Source organism: Phascolarctos cinereus, unplaced genomic scaffold, assembly GCF_003287225.1.
Source record: "Phascolarctos cinereus isolate Bilbo 61053 unplaced genomic scaffold, phaCin_HiC Scaffold_1;HRSCAF=81, whole genome shotgun sequence".
In the NCBI taxonomy this organism is placed as follows: domain Eukaryota; kingdom Metazoa; phylum Chordata; class Mammalia; order Diprotodontia; family Phascolarctidae; genus Phascolarctos; species Phascolarctos cinereus.
In genome coordinates, this window is record NW_027555514.1 from 200,034,165 (window position 1) to 200,057,221 (window position 23,057).

General features: G+C 35.9%; 1 protein-coding gene across 2 annotated transcripts in view; it reads left to right on the plus strand.

Moving 5' to 3' along the window:
* Window positions 1–22,423, plus strand: part of SLC38A4 (solute carrier family 38 member 4) — a 127,420-nt gene extending 104,997 nt beyond the window's left edge. For both annotated transcript variants that reach the window (XM_020973717.2, XM_020973718.2), the window contains 4 exons: window positions 10,071–10,195; window positions 14,973–15,117; window positions 18,256–18,353; window positions 21,098–22,423. In XM_020973717.2, the coding sequence (XP_020829376.1) occupies window positions 10,071–10,195; window positions 14,973–15,117; window positions 18,256–18,353; window positions 21,098–21,199 (470 nt within the window). In that variant the 3' untranslated portion in view covers window positions 21,200–22,423. The remainder of the gene's footprint in view (window positions 1–10,070; window positions 10,196–14,972; window positions 15,118–18,255; window positions 18,354–21,097) is intronic.
* The last annotated feature ends 634 nt before the right edge of the window (window positions 22,424–23,057 follow it).

Sequence of the window (23,057 nt, forward strand, 5' to 3'; positions counted from 1 at the left end):
AAAGTAGGAAAACTTTTGTGAAAATTATTCCACTCACCAGAAGTGCATGGGATATATGCAAGCTTATGGACAACATGAAATCCAGCAAACTCAGAAGATGAAGAGCCCTTGTCGCAAGAGAACTCAGCAAATATTGCATCCAGATAGCAGCCCTGAGTGAAACAAGGCTGGCAAATGAAGGCCAGCATACTGAAGTTGGAGCTGGATGTATATTTTTTGTGGAGTGGTTGAAGAGAAGGTCGGCACTGTGAAGCTGGTATAGATTTTACAATAAAAACTAATCCAGTCAATAAGCTTGTTTGCCTCCAAAAAGGATTGAACTACAGGCCTAGGACAAGGGATGGTCACTTGCAGGAAAGCATCATGCCACCATCATCAGTGGGTATGCTCCCACCATGATGAACCCTGATGAGGTCAAAGAAAAATTTTGTGAAGACTTGGAGACTCTCATCATCAATGTGTTGAAAGAGGACAAACTTGTAGTTCTGAGTGACTTTTAAGACCAGAGAAGGCACAGACTATCTAACGTGGCAAAGAGTCCTTGGGAGGAATGGAATCAAAACCAGCAACAGCAATGATCACTTACTATTGAAGACTTGTGTGTCTCATGTCTTTTTCATCACCAAAACTGCTTTCTGTTTACTGAAATGCCATAAAGCTTCATGGATATACCCTCACAGCAAACACTAGCATTTAATAGATATTGTAAGGAGAGACAGGATGTGAGAATGATGAAGGCAATATATAGCATAGAGTGCTAGACTAATCACAGACTTATCTTCTCCAAGCTAAACATTTGTATTCAACAAAAGTGGCAGCCATAAGGCAAGACAACTACCAGAAGACATGATGTCAACAGTGCTTCCTGTGGATGAACAGTTTGTTGCTAACTTGGAGGGAAAGCTGAACCATCAGATGTCTGGCAACAGTGGAGCAGAAAATGAGCGGGCAGCTGTCAGATTTGATGTATAGCACTGCATTTATTCATTTGGGCCAGAACACTCACAAACATCAAGATTGGTTTGATGAAAATAATGGGGAAATTCAGAAACTGGTAAACAAAAACAAGAACTCTGCAAGATTTACCAGTAGCATAGTTCATCTGTCTCTAAGAAGGCAGTGTTTAACTTCATCAAAAGTAAAGTGCAAATGAAACTTAGAGAAATTCAGGATTCTTGGCTCGTAAGAAGGCAGATGAAATTCAGTTTTATGCTGATGGTAATAGTCAAAAGTGATTTTGTGAAAGCTATTTATGAGCCAAAGACCTATGGTGCATCTCAATTTAGTGCTGGTGGTATCATTGATTAGTGATAAAGACATGATCCTAGAGAGATGAGCTGAACACTCCCAAAGCATTCTCAACAGATCTCATTAATCAGTGCTGAAGCCATTGACCATGATACCTCAGGTTGAAGTCAATCCCTCCCTAGCCAAACTTCCTGCTGAAGAAGAAGTTTTGAATGCCATTGGATTCCTATCATGTGGCAATGAACCTAGTGCTAATACCATTCCTGCTGAGATTTACAAGGCAGGGGGTCCACTGCTTGTACAAAATTTGACTGAAATCTTCCAGGTTATATAACAAGAAGTTGTCCCCAAGAAATTCAAGGATGCCTCCATTGTTCATTTCTATAAAGAAAAGGAAATAAGTTGTCCTGTGATTATGAGGGGGCGGGGGTGGGGGGTCCTTAGTCATTGTCAGAAAGATTCTTGTCAGAGTCCTCCTTAACAGGGTGATCCTTCACTTGGAAGATAGTCATCTACCTGAGAAGCCAGTGTAGCTTCAGAAAGGGCTGAGCAACAGTCAATGTGGTGTTTGCTGCCTGACAACTCCAGGAGAAATCCCAGAACAGAGGTCTGTATAATATTGTAGATCTGATCAAGGCCTTTTTGATACTGTCAATTGTGAGGACTTGTGGAAGTTGATGGCAAAATTTGGTCACCTGAAGAAGTTCGTCAGTGTTGTGCTCCAGTATCATGATGGCATGCTTGCATGGATTCTGGATAATGGACAATGTGCTCGAAATTTCCCAGTCAGCAATAGAGTGAGGCATGGCTGTGTGTTTGCTTCTGTGCTTTTTAGCATGATGTTTTCAAGCAATGTTGTCAGATGCCTTCAACGGGACAAAAAAAGCATCAAGATTAGCTACCGCACTGGCAGTGTGTTGTTTTAACTTTAAAAGGCTGCAAGCCAAGTGGAGAAAGAGTTGGTATGTGACTTTTTGTTCACAGATGATTATGCATTCAATGCAGCCTCTGAAGCTGAGATAGAATAGAATATGGATTGACTCTCAGCCCTTTTCCCTAATTTTGGCCTGATAACACTAAAAAAACCAAAAAACAAAAAAGAGGTTCTCTACCAACCAGCACCACACCATTTATACACAGAACCATTGGTTATTACAGCACATGGAGAAATTTTTAATGCTGAACCTTGGCAGCATATTTCCAGGGATGTATGCATAGATGATGAGGTTGATGCACACATTGCCAGAGCTAGATTAGTGTTTGGGAGGCTCCTAAGGAAAGTATGAGAGAGAAGGTATATTAGGCTGCCTACAAAACTGAAGTTCTACAGAGCCATTGTGTGGACTTCATTGTTGTATGCATGTGAAACCTGGACAGTATACCAGGAAACTGAATCATTTCCATTGAATTGTCTTAGGAAGATTTCTGAAGATCATTTGGTAAGATGAGTAATGGACCCTGAGGTCCTTTCTCAAGTTGAACTGCCAAGCATTCAAACCCTACTACAGAGAGAGCAATTCCAGTGGGCTGGCTACATTGTTTGAGTGCCAAACATATGTTTACCTCACACAAGACCAGTGCTCACATGGTTAGAGGAAGCACTGCAAGGACACTCTCTCTGAAGAACTCTGGAATAGATTGTGAGACATGGAAGACACTGGCACAAGACCACCCAGCATAGTGTGCTCATATCAAAGAAGGCACTGTGTTCTACGAATAAAGCGGAAGTACAGTAGCTCACAAAAAAGTGAGACATGCAAATTCAGAGACATTTTCACTCTAAGTGTTCATATAGACCATTTGTTTCTGACATGTAGTAGAGCCTTCTGAGGTCTTATTGGTTTGATCAGCCACAGTCAGACATACTGTACCTTGGCCCCAACATAATGACATCATTTTGGTCCTCTTTTAACATGAAGGACAACAACCGACCAGATGTGATGACTAAAACTAGGTCTTCCCTTTATAGGAGTGCCTGAGATTTGCATCAATCTTCTCTTTGCTTGCCTTGGTCTCATTAAAACCTGTTGCCTACTTATACAGTCTCAGACCAATTGTTGGCTCTTATCCCTTTTCCTAACCCTTATTAGTGCAAATCAGATGTTGTAAATTGTGCCGGTAGCAGGCTTCCTGCTATATTCCATGTACCTTTCCTCCATTGTACTTCCAAAGTTCTTTCTTCTGTTGTGGCTTGGTCATGTGCTGCCTGGACACTGGCTTGGCTCTTCCTCATGCTGTAGTTCAAATATGGCTCACCTGAAGGTTCTGGGTTGTACATGGGCTTCTTGGGTGCTGGTTTGGGCCTGCCTGCCTCCTTTCTGGTCTGGCCCTATCTCCTGCTATGGTTCTTCTTATGATTGTCTGTATTTTGTGCTTCCCAGGAACTTGCCTGTTCCTTGTCTCCAGCTGTGATTCAGATGTGGGCTTCATGGGCATTTTGCTATGCTCTGCATTCTTGGGCACTGGTCCAGCCCTGCCCTTTCTCCTGTGGCTTTGGTACAGATGTCCAGATCTTATATTTCCTCAGTTTTGGTCTGTCCATTTCTTTTGCTATGACTTGAACAGGAGCTTTCTGGGCCCTGTGCTAGGAGGTAATCTGGCTCTGTCTTTTGTTGTAAATATGGGCTACTTATACATTGTACCTTCTGCCTTGTTGATCCCCATTCAGTCTCTAAAATTTTCTGACAATCTTCTTGTGCAGTACTAGACATGATGGAGTAGCTTATAGCCATTTTTTTGGCTTTCATTATCATTATTCCTTATAATGAGTGTTTAGAGTTTACTGAGATGTTTGTAGGAGAGCTGAACTCTTTTAGGTCTTAATAAACCATTATCTTAGCCAGAAATCTCCTTATTTGTCCTTTATCTCATCAATGAGTTCAAGATAAGTTGCTTCTAAGTCCCTCCTGAGGGAGATGAGCATTGTTTGAACTTTACTCTCATTGAATTTGGCTCAAGGAGGGAATAACGTAGTAAGGTATAGAAATTTAACTTGCCATATAGGCAGTAGGAGGGGGAAGGGGAAAGAAAAGGGAAAGGGGGTAGAAGGGAGGGAAGAAGTAGTAAGGGAAAAGGAAAGAAAAAGAAAAAGGAAGAGATGATAAAAGGGAGGGCAGATTGAGGGAGGTGGTGGTCAAAAGCAAAACTAGTGAGGGGGAAAGGAGAAAAAGAGAAAGAAAAGCATAAATGGGGAAGAAGGAATAGGATGGAGAGAAAGACACAGATAGTAATCATAAATGTGAATGTGAATGGGATGAACTCTCCCATAAAATGGAAGCAGATAGCAGAATGGATTAAAAACCATAATCCTATAATATGTTGTTTACAAGAAACACATTTGAAACAGAGGGATACACACAGGGTGAAGGTAAAAGGTTGCAGTAGAATATATTATGCTTCCATTGAAGTAAAAAAAAAAAAGCAGCGGTAGCAATCCCTCAGACAAAGCAAAAGGAAAAATAGATCTTATTAAAGGAGATAAGGAAGGAAAACTACGTCCTATTAAAAGGCACCTTAGACAATGAAGTAACATCATTGCTACATATATATGCACCAAGTGGTATAGCGTCCAGATTCTTTGTTTTTTGTTTTGGTTTTTGATGAGTTAATTGGGGTTAAGTGACTTGCCCAGAGTCACACAGCTGGTGAGTCTTACATGCCTGAGGTCAGATTTGAACTCAGGTCCTCCTGACTCCAGGGCTGATGCTCTATCTACTGCGTCACAGCTATCCCCGTCCAGATTCTTATAGAAGTTAAGGGAGTTGCAGAAAGACAGCAAAGCTATGCTGATGGGGAACCTCAACCCCCCCTTTTCTGAACTAAATAAATCTAACCACAAAATAAACAAGAAAGAAGTTAAGGAGGTGAATAGAATTTTAGAAAAGTTAGATATGGTAGACCTCTGGAGAAAACTGAATGGGGATAAAAAGGAATATACTTTTTTCTCAGCAGCACATGGCACTTACACAAAAATTGATCATGCACTAGGGCATAAAAACCTCACAATCCATTGCAGAAAGGCAGAAATACTGAATGAATCCTTTTCAGATCATGATGCAATAAAAATTATATGTAATAAAAGGTCATGGAAAGATAGACTAAAAATTAATTGGAAACTAAATAATCTAATCCTGAAGAATGAATGGGTCAAACAACAAATCATAGAAACAATCAATAACTTCATCCAAGAGAATGACAATGATGAGACAACACACCAAAACTTATGAGATGCAATGAAAGTAGTAGTTAGGGGAAGTTTTATATCTCTAAATGCTTACATGAATAAAATAGAGAAAGAGGAAATCAATGAACTGGGCATGCAATTAAAAAAAATCTAGAAAAAGAACAAATTTAAAATTCCCAATTAAATACCAAATTAGAAATACTGAAAACCAAAGGAGAGACTAATAAAATTGAAATTAAGAAAACTATTGAACTAATAAATAAAACTAAGATCAGGTTTCATGAAAAAAAACAATAAAATAGATAAACTCTTGGTTACTTTAATAAAAAAAAAGGAAGAAAACCAAATTACCAGTATCAAAATGAAAAGAGTGAATTCATCACCAATGAAAAAGAAATTAAAACAATAATTAGGCCCTATTTTGCCCAACTGTATGCCAATAAATTTGACAATCTTAGTAAAATGGATGAATATTAACAATAATATAAATTGCCCAGATTAACAGAAGAGGAAGTAAAATACTTAAATAACCCCATCTCAGGAAAAGAAATTGAATAAACCATCAATGAATTCTCTAGGAAAAAATCTCCAGGGCCAGATGGATTTATAAGCAAATTCTATCAAAAAATTTAAAGAACAATTAATTCCAATACCATATAGACTATTTGGGAAAATAGGTGAAGAAGGAGTCTTACCAAATTCTTTTTATGATACAGATATGGTGCTGATACCTAAACTGGGAAGAATCAAAACAGAGAAAGAAAATTATAAACCAATTTCCCCAATAAACATAGATGCAAAAATTTTAAATAAATACTAGCAAAAAGATTACAGCAACTTATCATGAGAATAATACACTATGGCCAGGTAGGGTTTATACCAGCAGTGCAGGGCTGGTTCAATATTAGCATACTTGATCATATCAACACCAAAACTAACAGAAATCACATGATTATCTCAATAGATGCTGAAAAAGCTTTTGACAAAATATAATACCTATTCCTATTAAAAACACTAGAGAACATAGGAATAAATGGAGTTTTCCTTAAAATGATAAGTAGCATCTACCTAAAATCTTCGGCAAGCATTATATGCAATGAGGATAAGCTAGAAGCATTTCCAATAAGATCAGGGTGAAACAAGGATGTCTACTATTGTTTAATACAGTACTAGAAATGTTAGCTTTAGCAATAAGAGAAGAAGAAAAAAATTGAAGGTATTAGAATAGGCAAAGAAGAAACAGCTATCACTCCTTGAAGATGATATGATGATATACATAGAGAATCCTAGAGAATCAAGTAAAAAACTACTTGAAATAATAAACAACTTTAGCAAAGTTGCAGGGATAAAATAGACTGACATAAATCATCACCATTTCTATATATTACCAACAAAGCCCAGCAGCAAGAGATAGAAAGAGAAATTTCATTTAAAGTTACTGCAGATATGATATAGAATATTTAGGAGTCTACCTGCTGAAACAAACCCAGGAACTATATGAACAAAATTACAAAAGTATTGTCACACAAAATCAGATCTAAATAATTGGAAAAATATCAGTTGCTCATGGGTAGGCTGAGCTAATATAATAAAAATGACAATTCTACCTAAATTAATTTATGTAATCAGTGCAATACTAATTAAACTACCAAAAATATTTTGTAGAGCTAGAAAAAATAATAAAATTTATCTGGAAGAACGAAAGATCCAGAATATCAAGGGAATTAACAAAAAGAAATACTGGAGAAGGTGGCCTAGCCACAGAAGATCTTAAATTGTATTATAAAATAGCAATCATCAAAACTACTTGGTACTGGCTAAGAAACAGAGTGATGGATCAGTGGAACAGGTTAGCTACACAAGACACAATAGTCAATGACTATAGTAATCTACAGTTTGATAAACCCAAAGACCCTAGCTTCTGGGATAAGAACTCATTATCTGACAAAAACTGCTGGGAAAACTAGAAAAGAGCATGGCAGAAACTAGGCATAGAACAAAATCTTACACTATATACCAAAATAAAGTCTAAATAGGTACATGATTTAGGTATGAAGGCTGATACTATAAGCAAACTGGGAGAACAAGGAACCTATGAGATCTAGGGAGAATAGGAGAAGATGTGACCAAACAAGAGATAGAGAACATTATGAAATGCAAAATGGATAATTTTGATTACATTAAAATTGATAAGTTTTTGCACAGACAAAGCCAATGCAACCAAGATTAGGAGAGAAGCAGAAAACTGGGAAAGAGTTTTTACAATGAGTGTCTCTGATAAGGGCCTTATTTCTAAAATACATAGAGAACTAAGTCAAATTTATAAGAATACAAGTCATTCCCCCATTGATAAATGGTCAAAAGGATATGAACAGGCAGTTTTCAGATGAAGAAATTAAAGCTCTCTATAGTCATATGAAAAAATGCTCTAAATCACTATTGATTAGAGAAATGCAAATCAAAATGACTCTGAGGTATCACATCACATCTATTGGATTGGCTAACATGACAAAACAGGAAAATGATAAATGGAGAAAGTGTGGGAAAAGTGGAACACTAATGCATTGTTGGTGGAATTGTGAATTGATCCAACCATTCTGGAGAGCAATTTGGAACTATGCCCAAAGGGCTATAAAAATGTTCATACTCTTTGACTCAACAATAGCACTTCTAGGTCTGTATCCTAAAGAGATCATAAAAATGGGAAAAGAACCCACATGTACAAAAATATTTATAGCAGCTCTTTTGTGGTGGCAAAGAATTGGAAATTGAGGGGATGCCCATCAATTGGGGAATGGCTGAACAAGTTGTGGTCCATGAATGTAATGGGATACTATTGTGCTATAAGAAATGATGAGCAGGCCAACTTCAGAAAAATCTGGAAAGACTTGTATGGATTGATGCAGAGTGAAGTAAGCAGAACCAGGAGATGCTGTACAGAGTAACAGCCACTTTGTGCGATGACCAACTTTGATAGACTTAGCTCTTCTCAGCAATGCAAGGATCTATCTCCAAAAGTCTCAATCCAGAGAAAGGACTATGGAGTTTGAATGCAGAATGAAGCATACTATTTGCTCTTTTTTTTCTTCTGTTTTGTTTCTTCTTTCTTGTGGTTCCTCCTATTAGTTCTAATTATTCTTTACAGCATGACTAGTGTGAAAATATGTTTAATAAGAATGTATATGGAGAGCCTATATCAGATAGCATGCCATCTTAGGGAGGGAGGTAGGGAGGGAAGGAGAGAAAATTTAAAACTCAAAAGCTTATGGAAGTGAATTCTTAAAACTAAAAATAAAATAATTAATTTTAACAAAAAGTCCCTCCTGAATGATAGTTAAACTTCCAGTCTTCTCATAGACTCTTTTTATATTATACTTACATTTGAACTCCACAAGATTCCATTAACCCCTAAAAAATTTTAACTGTATTCATAGTCTTTCTGGAAGGGGCTATTGAATCTGGTGTTACATATCATTTCCATTGATTTGGTAAACCAAACTGTTCATGTTAAGTTCAGCCTCTGAGTGAGGGGGCACCAAGGGAGAGTTTTCCTTATGTTTTTGTTTTACTTTATCCATTAATCATTCTCTCAGGATAGTGTTAGATATGAGCCAATTGTTGATGTGAACCCTATCATAGAGTACAGAAAGTACTTTTGCTATTGATTGCTATAGCTTTTTTCCCTTTTGTCTTGTTTTCTTTAATTTTTTATGGTATGCAAGGTACGCAATTCTATCACACATTAAATATCTTCTTGTCTCAAAAGTAACTTCTTGGAGTCACTGTCATCTTTTACTCAAATATAGAACAGGTTTTTTTTAACCTTTAAAATGTTTTATCTTTTGTTTTTATATCACTTTCATTTCCAAATATATCCTTTCTCCTCCCCTACCCAGAGAGCTATCCCTTTTATCAAAGAATATTAAAAGGAGACAAAAGAAAAGAAGTGCAGTTCAGAAAAACTGATCAACACATCAACTAAGTCAAGCAGGGTTTTATACCCACAGTATTTCTTATCTCCATAAAGAAGGGTAACAGGTGCATTATTTCCTTTATTTTTCAGGGCTAAGCTTAATCATTAATAATTACATAGAGGTCAATTTATGAATTTTGTTATTGCTATTGTTCCTTCCATTTACATATTGTAGCTGTTCCTTGTTCTGTATACTTTACTTTGTTCATAGCAATGTTCCCATCCTTCTCCATATGCTTCATTTCTAAAAGTATAGCAATATTTCATTACATTCATGTATTATAATTTGCTTAACCATTCCCCAACTGACAGATATTTACTTTTTTCCCAGTTCTTTGCTCTAACTTTGAGAAACTGTTGCTGAGTCACCATAGTTACCATTCCATTTCCCACCCAAGGACTCCTCTGCTCTGGACCCAGGCTTATGATTAGAACAGGTTTAGTCATGGGTAATGAGAGAGGTTAGGTCTTGATTCCCTTTGCTCACTCTCACTGTCTCATTCAGTCCCCAACTCTCCCACTATAGGGATGGCTTTACTTATAGATGATATCTAAGACCTCCTATTATGTATAATATAATTTCTTTCAATGAACAATGAGATGTTATCCTATATAGCTTACCTAGTGCTAATTTTATTGTACTGACTTCCTTTGTTCCTTATGTAGGAGAAGTTGAAGATGAATTACTTCATGCTTATACCAAGGTGTATGCATTTGACACCCCAATTCTCCTGGTTCGTCTAGCAGTCCTTGTGGCAGTCATGTTTACAGTGCCTATTGTCTTGTTCCCAGTAAGTAAAATGAGCTTTGAAAGAAGAAGCATAATTGAAAATTTACTGGATTTGATATATATTTAATAATGGTGTGAATTTAAGAAATCCATAAACAAGGATGATTTGACTTCTGAATTTTTCATAGTGCCTATAAAAGTCTTATTTGCCACTAATTAAGTGTAATGAACATATTTCATGTGGAGAAACAATCATAATAGATTTTTACCTTGAATTCAGAATATATATTCTGGATACACTGAATTAATAAAATGACAGCCAGAGATTCAAACAGCAGAAGAAAAATAAAGTTGTGATCATATACGTTCAAATAATATAAAGGTTTCATTGTTATTCTGAAAGTGTTTCATTTTACCCTTTGGCAGTATTGGCAACGACATCCAAAAAGCTGTTTTCAGGGCTACCCCTCAGTTTTTGATAAGAAGTCAGTTTCCTTTGAAGTCAATTATATATTAGAATCAAATTTCAGGAGCAAAGAGTTATAGTAAATCATTATTTGTTTCTTTAGACATGTTACCATTTAGTTAACAGCCCTTAACAAATATCTCCTCCCAAATGAGTCCTATCGACTTACTTCCCTTAACAAATACTGTATTACCCCCAAACTTAGAGGGACCAGACCTGGTGGTGGTTCTATAAACCATTCATGTAGAACTGCTGGTGAGGACACAGATAAAATGAACAAAGTGTACATAAAATTCTTGTAAAATTAATGCCTTTCAAAAAAATCTGGATTTCCTCATTTATCTCAGAGAAAAGGGAAACCAAGAAATTCAATAATTAATGTCATCCTGCACGGAACATTCTGTATAGTGCTGAGCATACGACTAGTACTCTGAAAAGGTAATATAATTACGGTGGTGACTTCAAGTATGGTACGTGACTTTATGACCACGGTATTTTGTACATACATTTCTATTTGATTATTACAACACTCTTATAAGGTTAGATAGTACATCCATTGGGTATTCTTATTTTCCAGAAATGGAAGCTCAGAGAAGTTAATTGACTGTCCCAAAGTCAAAGAGCAAATTAGTGGCAGAGTTAGAACTAGAAGCCAGGTCTCCTGAATTCTTGTCCAATCAAACTTTCTCCAGATCTATCCATCTGACTCATCAGTAGTTTAGGAAGGCCAGTAAATTTTCTTTGGCTCCTTTTTCTTCTTCTCCTCCTCCTTCTCCTTCTCCTTCTTTCCATAGACTAACTGGTCTGTTCAGCAATGGACCCAGAACTAATTTATAGATTCAGTTATCATCTCTCTGTAGATAATTTTCACATCTATATATTTCAGATCTATGTCCATATTAGATCTAGCCCTAACTTCTTTCCTGTCCAGCCTCACATTTTCAACTGTCTTTTGGACCTCTCAAGCTAGATGTCTCATGGACATCTGAAACTCATGATGACTAAAACTGAATTCATTATTACTCCCTCCTCCCCCTAACTCTTCCCTCTGATTAGCTTTGCTACTACTGTCTAGGGTACACCTATCTTCCTAGAATGGAACCCTAGGCATCTCCATCAACTCATTTTCTCTCACTGCACCCTTCCTGCCATCATTGCATGGGTTGCCAAGTCCTTTGTAATATCTCTTGTATACTCCCCATTCTCTACTCTGATACTGCCAACATCCTGGTGCAATCCCTTCTCACTTCATGCCAGGACCATTACAGTAATAAATATGTGTTGACTTGATAAGAAACATGCACGTGCACATCCATGCCAAAGGCTTCTGACCAAGGAGCCCTAGACCTTGGAGGAGCTATCAGATCATAGGATTTAGACCTATAAGGGATCTTTAGGCATATGAAGCCAGGTCCTCTGACTTCAGATTTGGTGTTCTTTCATGACACTACAGTTTCTAAGTCTTCTGCCTTCTAACTTAATTGCTGTATTTCTCTTTGGCTGAGTGTCTAGAGTCAATAACAGAGCTAAAACTAGACTGATTTCTTCACAGCCAGTTTTCTTGTTAGATCTTATATTCTCCTTCATGGAAAAGGGGCACCTTAACTAACCATGCTGTTCACAGCTTTTATCATCCTCCATTAGGTCTAGTTGATTTATCCTCTGCTCTGAAGACATCAGGGCACTTTTCTTTTATAATTCCTTTTTTTTAAATTATTTATTTATTTTTAGTTTTCAACATTCACTTTCATAAGATTTTGAGTTCCAAATTTTCTCCCTATTTTTCCTCTCCCTCCACTCCAACACACTGTATAGTTTGACACAGGCTGTACATATAGATTCATATTGAACCTATTTTGATATTAGTCATGTTGTAAAGAAGAATTAGAACCAATGGGAGAAACCACAAGAAAGAAGAAATGAACAAAAAAAAGTAAAAAGAAAAGAAAGAGAGAAAATGCTTTGATCTGCATTCAGACTCCATAGTTCTTTTTCAGGATGCAGATGACATGACTATCATGATAGATTTTCCATCATTAGTCCTTTGGAGTTGTCTTAAATCTTTGCATTCCTAAGAAGAGATGAGTCTATCAAGTTAGTCATCTCACATTGTGGCTGTTACTGTGTACAATGTTCTCCTGGTTCTGCTCACTTCACTCAGCATCAGCTCATGTAAGTCTTTCCAGGCTTTCTTGAAATCTACCTGCTCATCATTTCTTATAGCACGATAGTATTCCATTACATTCATATGCCACAACTTGTTCAGCCATTCCTCAATTGATGGGCGTCCCCTCAATTTCCAATTCTTTGCCACCACAGAAACAGCTGCTATAAATATTTTTGTACATGTGGGTCCTTTTCCCATTTTTATGATCTCTTTGGGATATAGTTCTAGAAGTGGTATGCACATTTTTATAGCCCTTTGGGCATAGTTCCAAATTGCTCTCCAGAATAGTTGGATCAGTTCACAGCTCCACCAACAATGCATTGGTATTCCAGTTTTCCCACACCTTCTTCAACATTTATCATTTTCCTGTTTTGTCATGTTAGACAATCTGTTAGGTGAGGTGTGGTACCTCAGAGTCATTTTGATTTGCATTTCTCTAATCAGTAGTGATTTAGAGCATTTTTTCATATGGCTATAGATGGCTTTAATTTCTTCATCTGAGAACTGCCTGTTCATGTCCTTTGATCATTTATCAATTGGGTTATAAATGAGTTTGTTAAAAATTTGATTCAGTTCTATATGTATTTTAGAAATGGGGCCTTTATCAGAGACACTGGGTGTAAAAATTCTTTCCCAGCTTTCTGCTTCCCTCCTAATCTTGGTTGCTTTGCCTTTCTGCAAAAAGTTTTCAATTTAATGTAATCAAAATTACCCATTTTTTTTAGGCAATTGGGGTTAAATGATTTGCCCAGGGTCGCACAGCTAGTAAGTGTGTGAGGTCAGATTAGAACTCAGGTCCTCCTGACTCCAGGGCTTGTGCTCTATCCACTGCGCCACCTAGCTGCCCCTAAAATTATCCATTTTGCATTTCATAATGTTCTCTATCCCTTGTTTGGTCATAAATTCTTTTATTCTCCATAAATCTGACAGGTAGACTATTCCTTGCTCTCCAAGTTTGCTCATAGTATCTGCTTTTATATCTAAATTGTGTACCCATTTTGATTTTATTTTGGAATATGGTGTAAGATGTTGGTCTAGTTTCTGTCATATTATTTTCTAGTTTTCCTGGCAGCCTTTTATAATTTCTTGAAATATAATATCTAGCTGTTTTTTTTTTATCATGGATTTCAGGTAGTCTAATAATTGTCAGATATTCCCTCCTTGACCTATTTCCCAGGACGATTGTTTTTCTGATGAGATATTTCACATTTTCTTCTGTTTTTTCACTTTGGGTTTTGTTCTATTGTTTCTTTATATCTCATGGAGTTGTTAGCTTCCATTGGACCAATTCTAATTTTTAAGGAGTTATTTTCTTCATTGAGGTTTTGTGCATCTTTTACTGTTTGGCTAATTCTGATTTTATGGAAGTGTTTTCTTTAGTATTTTTTGTGTCTCATTTACTAAGCTGTTAATTCTCTTTTCATAATTTTATGGTATTGCTTTCATATCTTTCCCCAACTTTTCTCTGTTGCTCTTATTTGATTTTGAAAATCTTTTATTTTTACTTTTAAAAAAACCTTTCTTTAGCTCTTCCAGGAATTCTTCTTTAGCTTGTATTCAGTCTGTATTTTTCTTTGAAGCTTTGTAGATGTTTTCACATCATTGTCTTCTTCTGAGTTTGTGTTTTGAGCTTCCCTGTCACCATTGAGTCTTTTTACAATTAGGTTCTTTTTTTTTGTTATTTGCTCACACACACACACACACACACACACACACACACACACACACGGCCATACCAATAGGAAGTAAGAACATATCCAAATCTCAGTTTGATTTTCACAAAATTCTTCAGTAACATCCAATGAAAATCAAATATTGCTACTGATCTTCCTTAGCATTGAACCCTGGCCGATGGCTTATCTCCTAAGAGTAAGGGAAGCAGCTTTCATAAACAACCCCTGAAGGTTTTTATCCCTCTCAGTGTTATATGTATTTTCTCCCTCTTCCTTTAAGATTCAAAAAAAAAAAATTAACTTAAACTGCTAAATGCATTCTGAAAACTCATTGAATAAAATTGAACTATATTCAAGGAGAAAAAAATTAATGGGACATCTTTAGACATCAAAACAGCATTTAGATCTTTTCAGGAGGCAGGAGGGAAAGGTTTCAACATTTTTCAAAATTAATGTGTTTAAAAATGTTTAAAAATAAACAATTAGAAAAGATAAAAGTCCACCTTGTTTCTTTTTCATGTTTCCTTGACAGATCCGCACATCAGTGATCACGCTGTTATTCCCCAAAAGGCCCTTCAGTTGGATAAGACACTTCTTGATTGCAGCAATTCTCCTTGCACTTAACAATGTCCTCGTAATTCTTGTGCCAACTATAAAATACATTTTTGGCTTCATAGGTAGGTTTCAAAAATGCTTTTAATTACTGAATTGAGACGCTCATCCATCTCTAAGTAGAATAATTAAACCATGAGATCATTACAGATTTAGAAATGCAGAGAGACTTCAAGTCATCTAGTCAAATCCCCTCATTTTTCAGTTTATATCCAGAGAAATGTAATCAACAATTTATAGCGTAATATGGGATGTTCCAAATATACACATGTAGCAGGATTTAGCATCAATATGGCCTATTTGTTGCATTTTTCTTACTATTAGTTTTGTGCCACACCCTGCAAACTCACAAACATACCACCCCACCCCACTCCCACTCTCAAATAGCAATGTTATTTTTGGAGTGGTTGTTAAAAGATAGGCACACTGACACATTGTTGGTAGAACTGCAAAATGATAAAACACCAGTTTCAGCTAGGTGGCCCAGTGGATAGAGTACTAGGCCTGGAGCCAAGAAAGGCCTGAGTTCAAATTTGGCCTCAGACACTTAATAGCTGTGTGATTCTGGGCAAGTCACTTAACCTCTGTTTGCTTTAGTTTCCTCAATTGTAAAAAAGGGATAATAATAGCACATACCTCACGTTATTGTGAGGATTAAATGATATAATATTTGTAAAGTACTCTGCACGTAGTATATAGTACAACACTATATAAATGCTTATCCTTTCTCCCCTTTTCACCAAGCTGAAATTTTTGGAATAATGGGGGAAAATACATTTGAGATTTGTTGGTACCTCTATATTGCAGCTTTTCTTTTGAGAACTGTTCGTATCTTTTGACCATTTATCCAGGGGCTATTAATCTTATATGTTTTATTAATTATTTCTATATTTTAGATACCAACTCTTATCAGAGAAGTTTATAATTTTTTTTCCCATTTGACTGCTTACTTTCTTAGGTACATAAATTTTATCTATGCAAAAAGTTTTCAGTTTCAAGTAATCAAAGTTAAAGTTTATGTTTTGTAATTACCTCTTTCTTTTACTTGGTTAAAAATACATCTCATACTCAATGCTATAAAAGGTATATATAATCTACTTCTCTTATAAATTTTTAATAGTATGATCTTTAATATTAAGGTCATATATCATTTCTTTACATTCTACTAGCTTATTTTCCTTATCCTTTTTTAAAATCTAGCTTTTAAGGAAATCAGAAGCAAGTTTTGGCATTTCCTAATAAATTGCTATAATCAATTAGCTTGTAGCCTTCACCGCAGTTTACAAAATATTTTAAGTGAACTGAAGAAACATTTTTCTCAAAAGCTTTTGCTTCTCTATCTTTTTCTGTCTGTGTCTGACTCTGGAACTCTGTCTCTCTTTGTTTACACCCAGCGCGTTCGCTCGCGCGCACTCTCTCTCTCTCTCTCTCTCTCACACACACACACACACACACACACACACACACACACACACACACACAATCGACCCCCACTAATCTCCTGGGGTTGAGTCAATGTTACACTGGCTATACAATTTACTAACAGTGTAACAAACAACAAAACAAAACCATAATTAATTACAATATTTTCACTTGTGAAAAGTCACAAAGTCACCTTTAACCATTAACATAATTGCTGATTTCTCAGTTCTGGAAACACATTTCCATCTTTCTGTTCTCTGAGAATACCAACCAAAATTTCTCAGAATTCTTTTTGTTTCAATTAATGTTTCATTGCAAGGTAAGAATTAAAACAGTTCTCTTAGGAAGTTTGTTTCAATTCCCTCTCTTATGCTCCACTCAGTCCCTCTTCATCCTTGACTCTTCAGAATGCCAGTTAAACCCAGTCTCCTCAGACTCCTCAAAGAATGATGTTTAAACTGTAACTGTTTAAGATCGTATTGACACTTAAAGATACAGGGACAGTATGGATAATCTATGTGTCAAAGTCCATTGAAGTTGTTCTTATACATACATAATGGCATACTCCTGAGATTTTCCAAATATACTTTTATATATATACACTCAAATAAACTCAGGGATTAGAACACACTTAACCAGCTGTGTGACCCTGGGCAAGTCACTTGATTTCTGTTTGCTTTGATTTCCTCAACTGTCAAGTGGGAATAATAATAATAGCACTTACCTTCCAAGTTATTATAACTAGCAAATTAAATAATATTTATAAATCACTTAGTACAGTGCCTGGCACATTGTAGGTGGTTGATAAATACTTGTTCCCTTTCCTTCCACATGGCAGGCTTAAGAGATTCAGGGTGCCCAAAGATCACACAGCCCCACCCAATTCCATGTACCGAGACTTTCCAACTCTTCCTCAGAAGTCTCTCTCAGAAGTTCTATATCAGTAAAGTGTTGAATTCTGGGACAGAACGTGCTTGATTACTTCAAAATTACTTCTATATTTCTGTGGCAGTGTTCACAAAGCAAGATCTACAAAGACTTGTCCGTAGTTACAGAGGTATCAAGTGGCCAAACTGTGGCTCTTTCTATTGCATTATGTTTCAAGAACCATAGTATTGGAGAGTAGAATATGACTGCAATCATCATTAGCCCAATACCCTTACTTTACTGACAAGGATACGGAGGTACAGGAAAATCCAAAGACATAAAGTGTTAGTGATAACATTTGAGGTTAGATCCCAGACATCATTAGTTGCCAGTCCATGGGCCACGCTGCTTCTTAGACTACAAACCCAGAGGCCATATACATTTTCTAGGAAAGATGTAAAAGGACAGAAATTTTCTCAGCAGGACATGGAAATTTTATATCCATTAATTTGAGAGTTGGAAAATTTCTTCAGAAAGGAAAGAACTTGGCTTTTATGGACAATTTACTCCTTTTGGGTAACTCGTCACTGCAATGTCTGTTCAGGGATCATTTAACCTTCTATTCTTTGGGATGAACTGGTGATTTCATTAGTATGGGAACTAGTGAGGAGGAAGGTTTTCCTGAAGGGGCTGAGAGTATGTGTGAGAAGCAGGACTCGAACCCAGGTTTTCCTGACAGGAGAGGCAAGCTCTCTACACAGTGAAGGCTCTCATTCAAAACATATAAATTAAGCGCCTCACAGTGTGTTTCAGTGAGTTGGGTGATTTTTTATTTTGCTTCCGCAGGTAGTGGAGTAGCATACTTATCGTCCATGTTATTAATAATTTTACTAAAAACCTTGATTTTTCTTCAGGCGCATCTTCTGCTACAATGCTGATTTTCATTCTTCCAGCTGCTTTTTACCTTCGACTAGTTAAAAAAGAGCCTTTAAGATCACCTCAGAAGATTGGGGTAAGTCAACCAGAAATCAGCAGATCTTGTGATTTCCCTCAAGCAAAAGTTGATCTTCAGCTTCTTACTTACATAAAAAAGAAAATATACACATACTGCTCAGGGGAAAAAATGCTACATTAAGACCACAGAGTATCAAAAACATACAAGTTTAAAATATCTCAACTTAGGGTGAGGTGCTTTCCTTCACCTTTACACACACACACACACACACACACACACACACACACACACACACACCAATTTAGAGACTCTGATGATTCCAGAACTTTATGAATCAAAGCTCACAGGCCTGATTTACTCTGCAGTGTGTCATGCGTCAATGAAACTTACCTATTATCAATGTACAAATGTGCATTGAGAGCACTGTCTTTGGCAAATGAAACACAAAGAATCGCAATAACTGTTTTGGTTACCCAGAAATAGGAATAGATCATTCAATACTGCTAAGAATTTTGTTCAGAATAAGACATTCCCATTTGTCAACAATACAGAGGATTTTTTCAGTCAGGTAAACATTAGGAAACTTTATTGCTTACTCATATTTACAAAGCACTTTTAAGTTTTACAAGACATGTTCCTTACAGTATTCAGAGGCACAGCCAGGGACAATAGTCTTTGAATGGGGAGGAAAAAAAAAGAATTCTATAGTGTTTCTTGAACCTGAGCTGTATCTGTTCTTCTACCTGTGCTGTAGTGGAATGTGTCTTTCTAACTTTTCCTAAATTCTTATCTTGGAGCCTTGACACTTCTCAGGACAGTTCCAGGACTATAGGTCATGTTGGTATCAAAATTCCCTTTCTACATATGACCTGAAATTCCAGTAATTCTTGTTCTTCTCTGCTATATGCAATCTGTTTTCATGCTGTTGGGCAATCAGAGTTAATAAAGGGATGACATCACTATTTCTTTTTGTCCCTCAGTTTTCTTTTTTGTCTGTGAATCAGGGCACTTAGGTTCTAGTCTCCGCTCTATTTGTGTGACCTTGGACTAATAATAGTTTATGTAAATCCCAATTTCTGGAAGGAATCTAAAGTATCATCTGCTCCAATCCTTATACTTTACTCGTGGGGAAACATTGGCAAAAAAAATTCAAAATGATGTGTAAATCCTAGAACTAGTGGGTGAAAGATCTACTGCGTCATGCCATTTAATTTGAATTAGCATGATTATCTAATATATGATTCATTTGAACATAGCTAAAAATACATTAGGACTCTTTCTATCAATGTTCTATAAGTAATAATAATATATTGAATATTCAATAAATTGAGAAAAATTCATCAGTTGTCCTTAGTGCTGTTTTATCTTTTGGTGACCTCTAGCAACTCAGTTTTTCAAAGGCTATAACTTTTTGCTTTATTATGAAACATTTATAATTAAAATGCAACCTCAGCATCTCTACCAAGGCCATTTCATACTATATCACACACACAGACACACGCACACAAATATGCACAAACTTGTATGCACAAATACACACATCACCTCCTTCAAAGAAAGATGATAATGAAGAAGGATTTCCTTGACTGATTATACCAGACTTGACTGGGGAGCAGATACAAATGCATTCATGCATACTTAGGCAGAATGAAAGGAAGAAGAACACTTATTTAACTTATTTGCTCCAATCCAAAGATTGCTTGCAAACTGAATATTTGTATATTGAATAGTATTTGCCCACTGACTTTCATTAAATTTTGGAAATGTCATTAGATTAAAGGATATGTTAATATTGAAGAAACTTTGATATAAAAATATAATAAAAACTAACAACAATTTACTATAAGGATATTCTGCTTTTGGAAACATGAAATTCTTCTACTGGTTGGCAGATACAACCCTTGCAAGAAGGTGGTCATTTGAACAAATCAATCACTGTAATCTTGCACCTTCATTAGAAAGAATACATGCATATAAATACACAACAGGACTAATTTCTGTTTCTTTGGAAGTTCTTTCTGACTGTGTAGGACTTATTAGATTATGCAGGACTAATTAGATTAATTAAAATATTTAGGTAAATTCTCTAGTAAGGAGATCCACATGGAATTTTTAGACAGGGCCAAAAGTCAATGTAAGCAATCTTTAATAAACTTATTTAAACACTTCAAGGGCCTGAAATTTCCTCAATATGGGTATTTTTTTTCATACCACAACCCCTCAATAACTTTGTATACAGTATTCAAGGACAGCTAAGGGCACCAGAGTAATCAGTCTATAGGCAACCTGGTGATGAGCCTAGTCCTGTCAATGCTCAGACAGATGAGAAATTCTTCAGTAGAATTATACTTCAAAACTTTGAAACTTTTAAATCCCACAACAGATTTCATTTCTCTAGTATAGCTTTTGAATAGCCAAGGTGACCATCATACCAGAAGGAATACCAGGGTAGGACTTTAGTAGAGGTACTAAATTATAAATATGTTGTTGTCATGGTAAGTGTAATTTCTTGTTAATCCTAATGCTTGGGTAATCAATAACAAAAGGATTTTATTGGATCTTTTATGCCTGCTAATATTGTATGTGACCAATTCAGTAGTAAAATATTTAATGAAACTTCTATGAGCTCTGAGCAAATGAGGTAAAGATTGCCTTGCTGAAATAAAGACCAATATACCTATCAATATACCTCACTTTATCAAGTCATAAAATCCAAACCAGCTAAGTGAGTAAGCCTTAAGTTACTTACATTCTTTCTATATTTTCTAATGATATTTCATCCTTTTTTTTTTCAACTCTAGGCTGCCATTTTCCTTGTTGTTGGCATCATCTTTATGATTGGAAGCATGGCACTCATTATAATTGACTGGATTTACAACCCTCCAAATTCCAAGCATCATTAATCCAAGCAAAAGCTACTTTGCCTTCTGGAAATGACTGTTATTCTGCCCTAACAGACCATTTTGACATCTATATTAGAATGTTTTCTAGTGAAAATTTCAGGAAGAATCCTAATAATTTCTCCATTAATATCACTATATCTGTAGAATATTAAACCATCATATTTTTAAATCAACAAGTTGTTTATGTATTTAAAACTAGGGAGAAGAGCTCTACTCTGGTTTTAATCAAGAAATTTGAGATGGCAAAAACATTTTTGCTGCTATGTGTGCAGAGTAAGCTTTCATCATGAAATATTTTTCTCCTCCAGCTTTTTATAGCAGCACTTCTTAGAACAACCCAAAATACCCTCATGCCCCTCCTCCTCTCCAACCTACTGGTTCTTCACTCCCATAAAATCCAGTGTAACTGTTTTTATAATATAGCTACATTGGCACAATTCATAAACTACCCTGTTACACAAGAAGGATCAGTTACTAGAGTCTAAAACTTGGAATTCCATCAATATTTGTAGAATGAATGGACATATTTTGTCCAGCCTCTCAGTGGCATTGAATCAAATTTATCAAACAGAAAAATAATCTTTAGGCAATGGATTTGTCACCATTGTTAGGAGACCTGATTGAATTCTGAGAGGGGATTTAAAAACTACAAATATACAGGAACAGTCATTTTATCACAAAAACTGTACAGTCTGAAAGCATCTACTTTATTATCATTGTTATTTGTGATAGGCCCTTTGTAATATATATGAGTTACGTCACTGAAAAAGTGCTATCCTTCTTGTCTTTCTTTCTAACTCATTAGGTTTTGGGTGACCACAGATATGTGGGAGTATATGGGAGCCTATTGTATGATGCATTTTTATTTGAAAAAACATTCAGTGCAGGAAACTGTCATTTGCTTTTTGTTTGTATATATAATCCTTTTCTGTACTTACTTTAATGTTAACATATGGCACTTTATTTTTTATTTTTTACATAGCTTTTTTTTCATACTCTAGGGAAAAATTGATCAGTGAGATAAAACATTACTTTTTGTGTTTCTGTTTATTGAGAGAGCTTTACATTTTAAGACCCAAGTTACAGTTTAGTAAAATGTTCTCAAATGTTTACAATAATCAGCTATGTGGAAAGTTCCTTTGCTCAAAATAATTGTCAGTTCTAAACTTTTTCTCCCACTTTGGATATCTAAAATCTGACTGAATAAATTTTAGTTTGGACAGATGTTTACAGATTCATTAATCTTACAAAATTGAATGCTTTGCTGTGAAAATGATGAAGCTGTCTTTACAACTGTGTGTGAAACCATGGACAGGTACTGTTAGATCTGGAAGAGACCTTAGAGATCATCTACTCCAGCTGGTTTATTTTTACAGATGAGGAAACTATGGCTCCGAGGAGTTGACTTAAATTAATTACCCAGGTCTCCTGATTCCAAGGCTGGTGCTATTTCTAATATATGACACTACTTCTTTTATTCTTTCTGATTCTTCAGTGGGACAAAAGTAAACCTAATAATGGCTTTTGTGTGAAAATTCACTAACCCATATTTTGGAGTTTCGCTATTTTTAATTTTTTTTTTAGGCAATTGGAGTTAAGTGACTTGCCCAGGGTCACACAGCTAGTAAGTTTGGTCTTAGGTCAGATTTAAATTCAGGTCCTCCTGACTTCAGGGCTGGTGTTCTATCCAGTGCGCCACCTAGCTGCCCCAAGTTTCACTATTTTTTGATTTTCAAATTAAAAACAAGTACACATTTTATATTTTAGAGTGTATTTTAATAAAGCAAAAAAGCTAAAATACAGTCCTGTAACTGTAAAAATAATAGAATCTTGTTAGCTCTATTTTTTTAACTAAAAA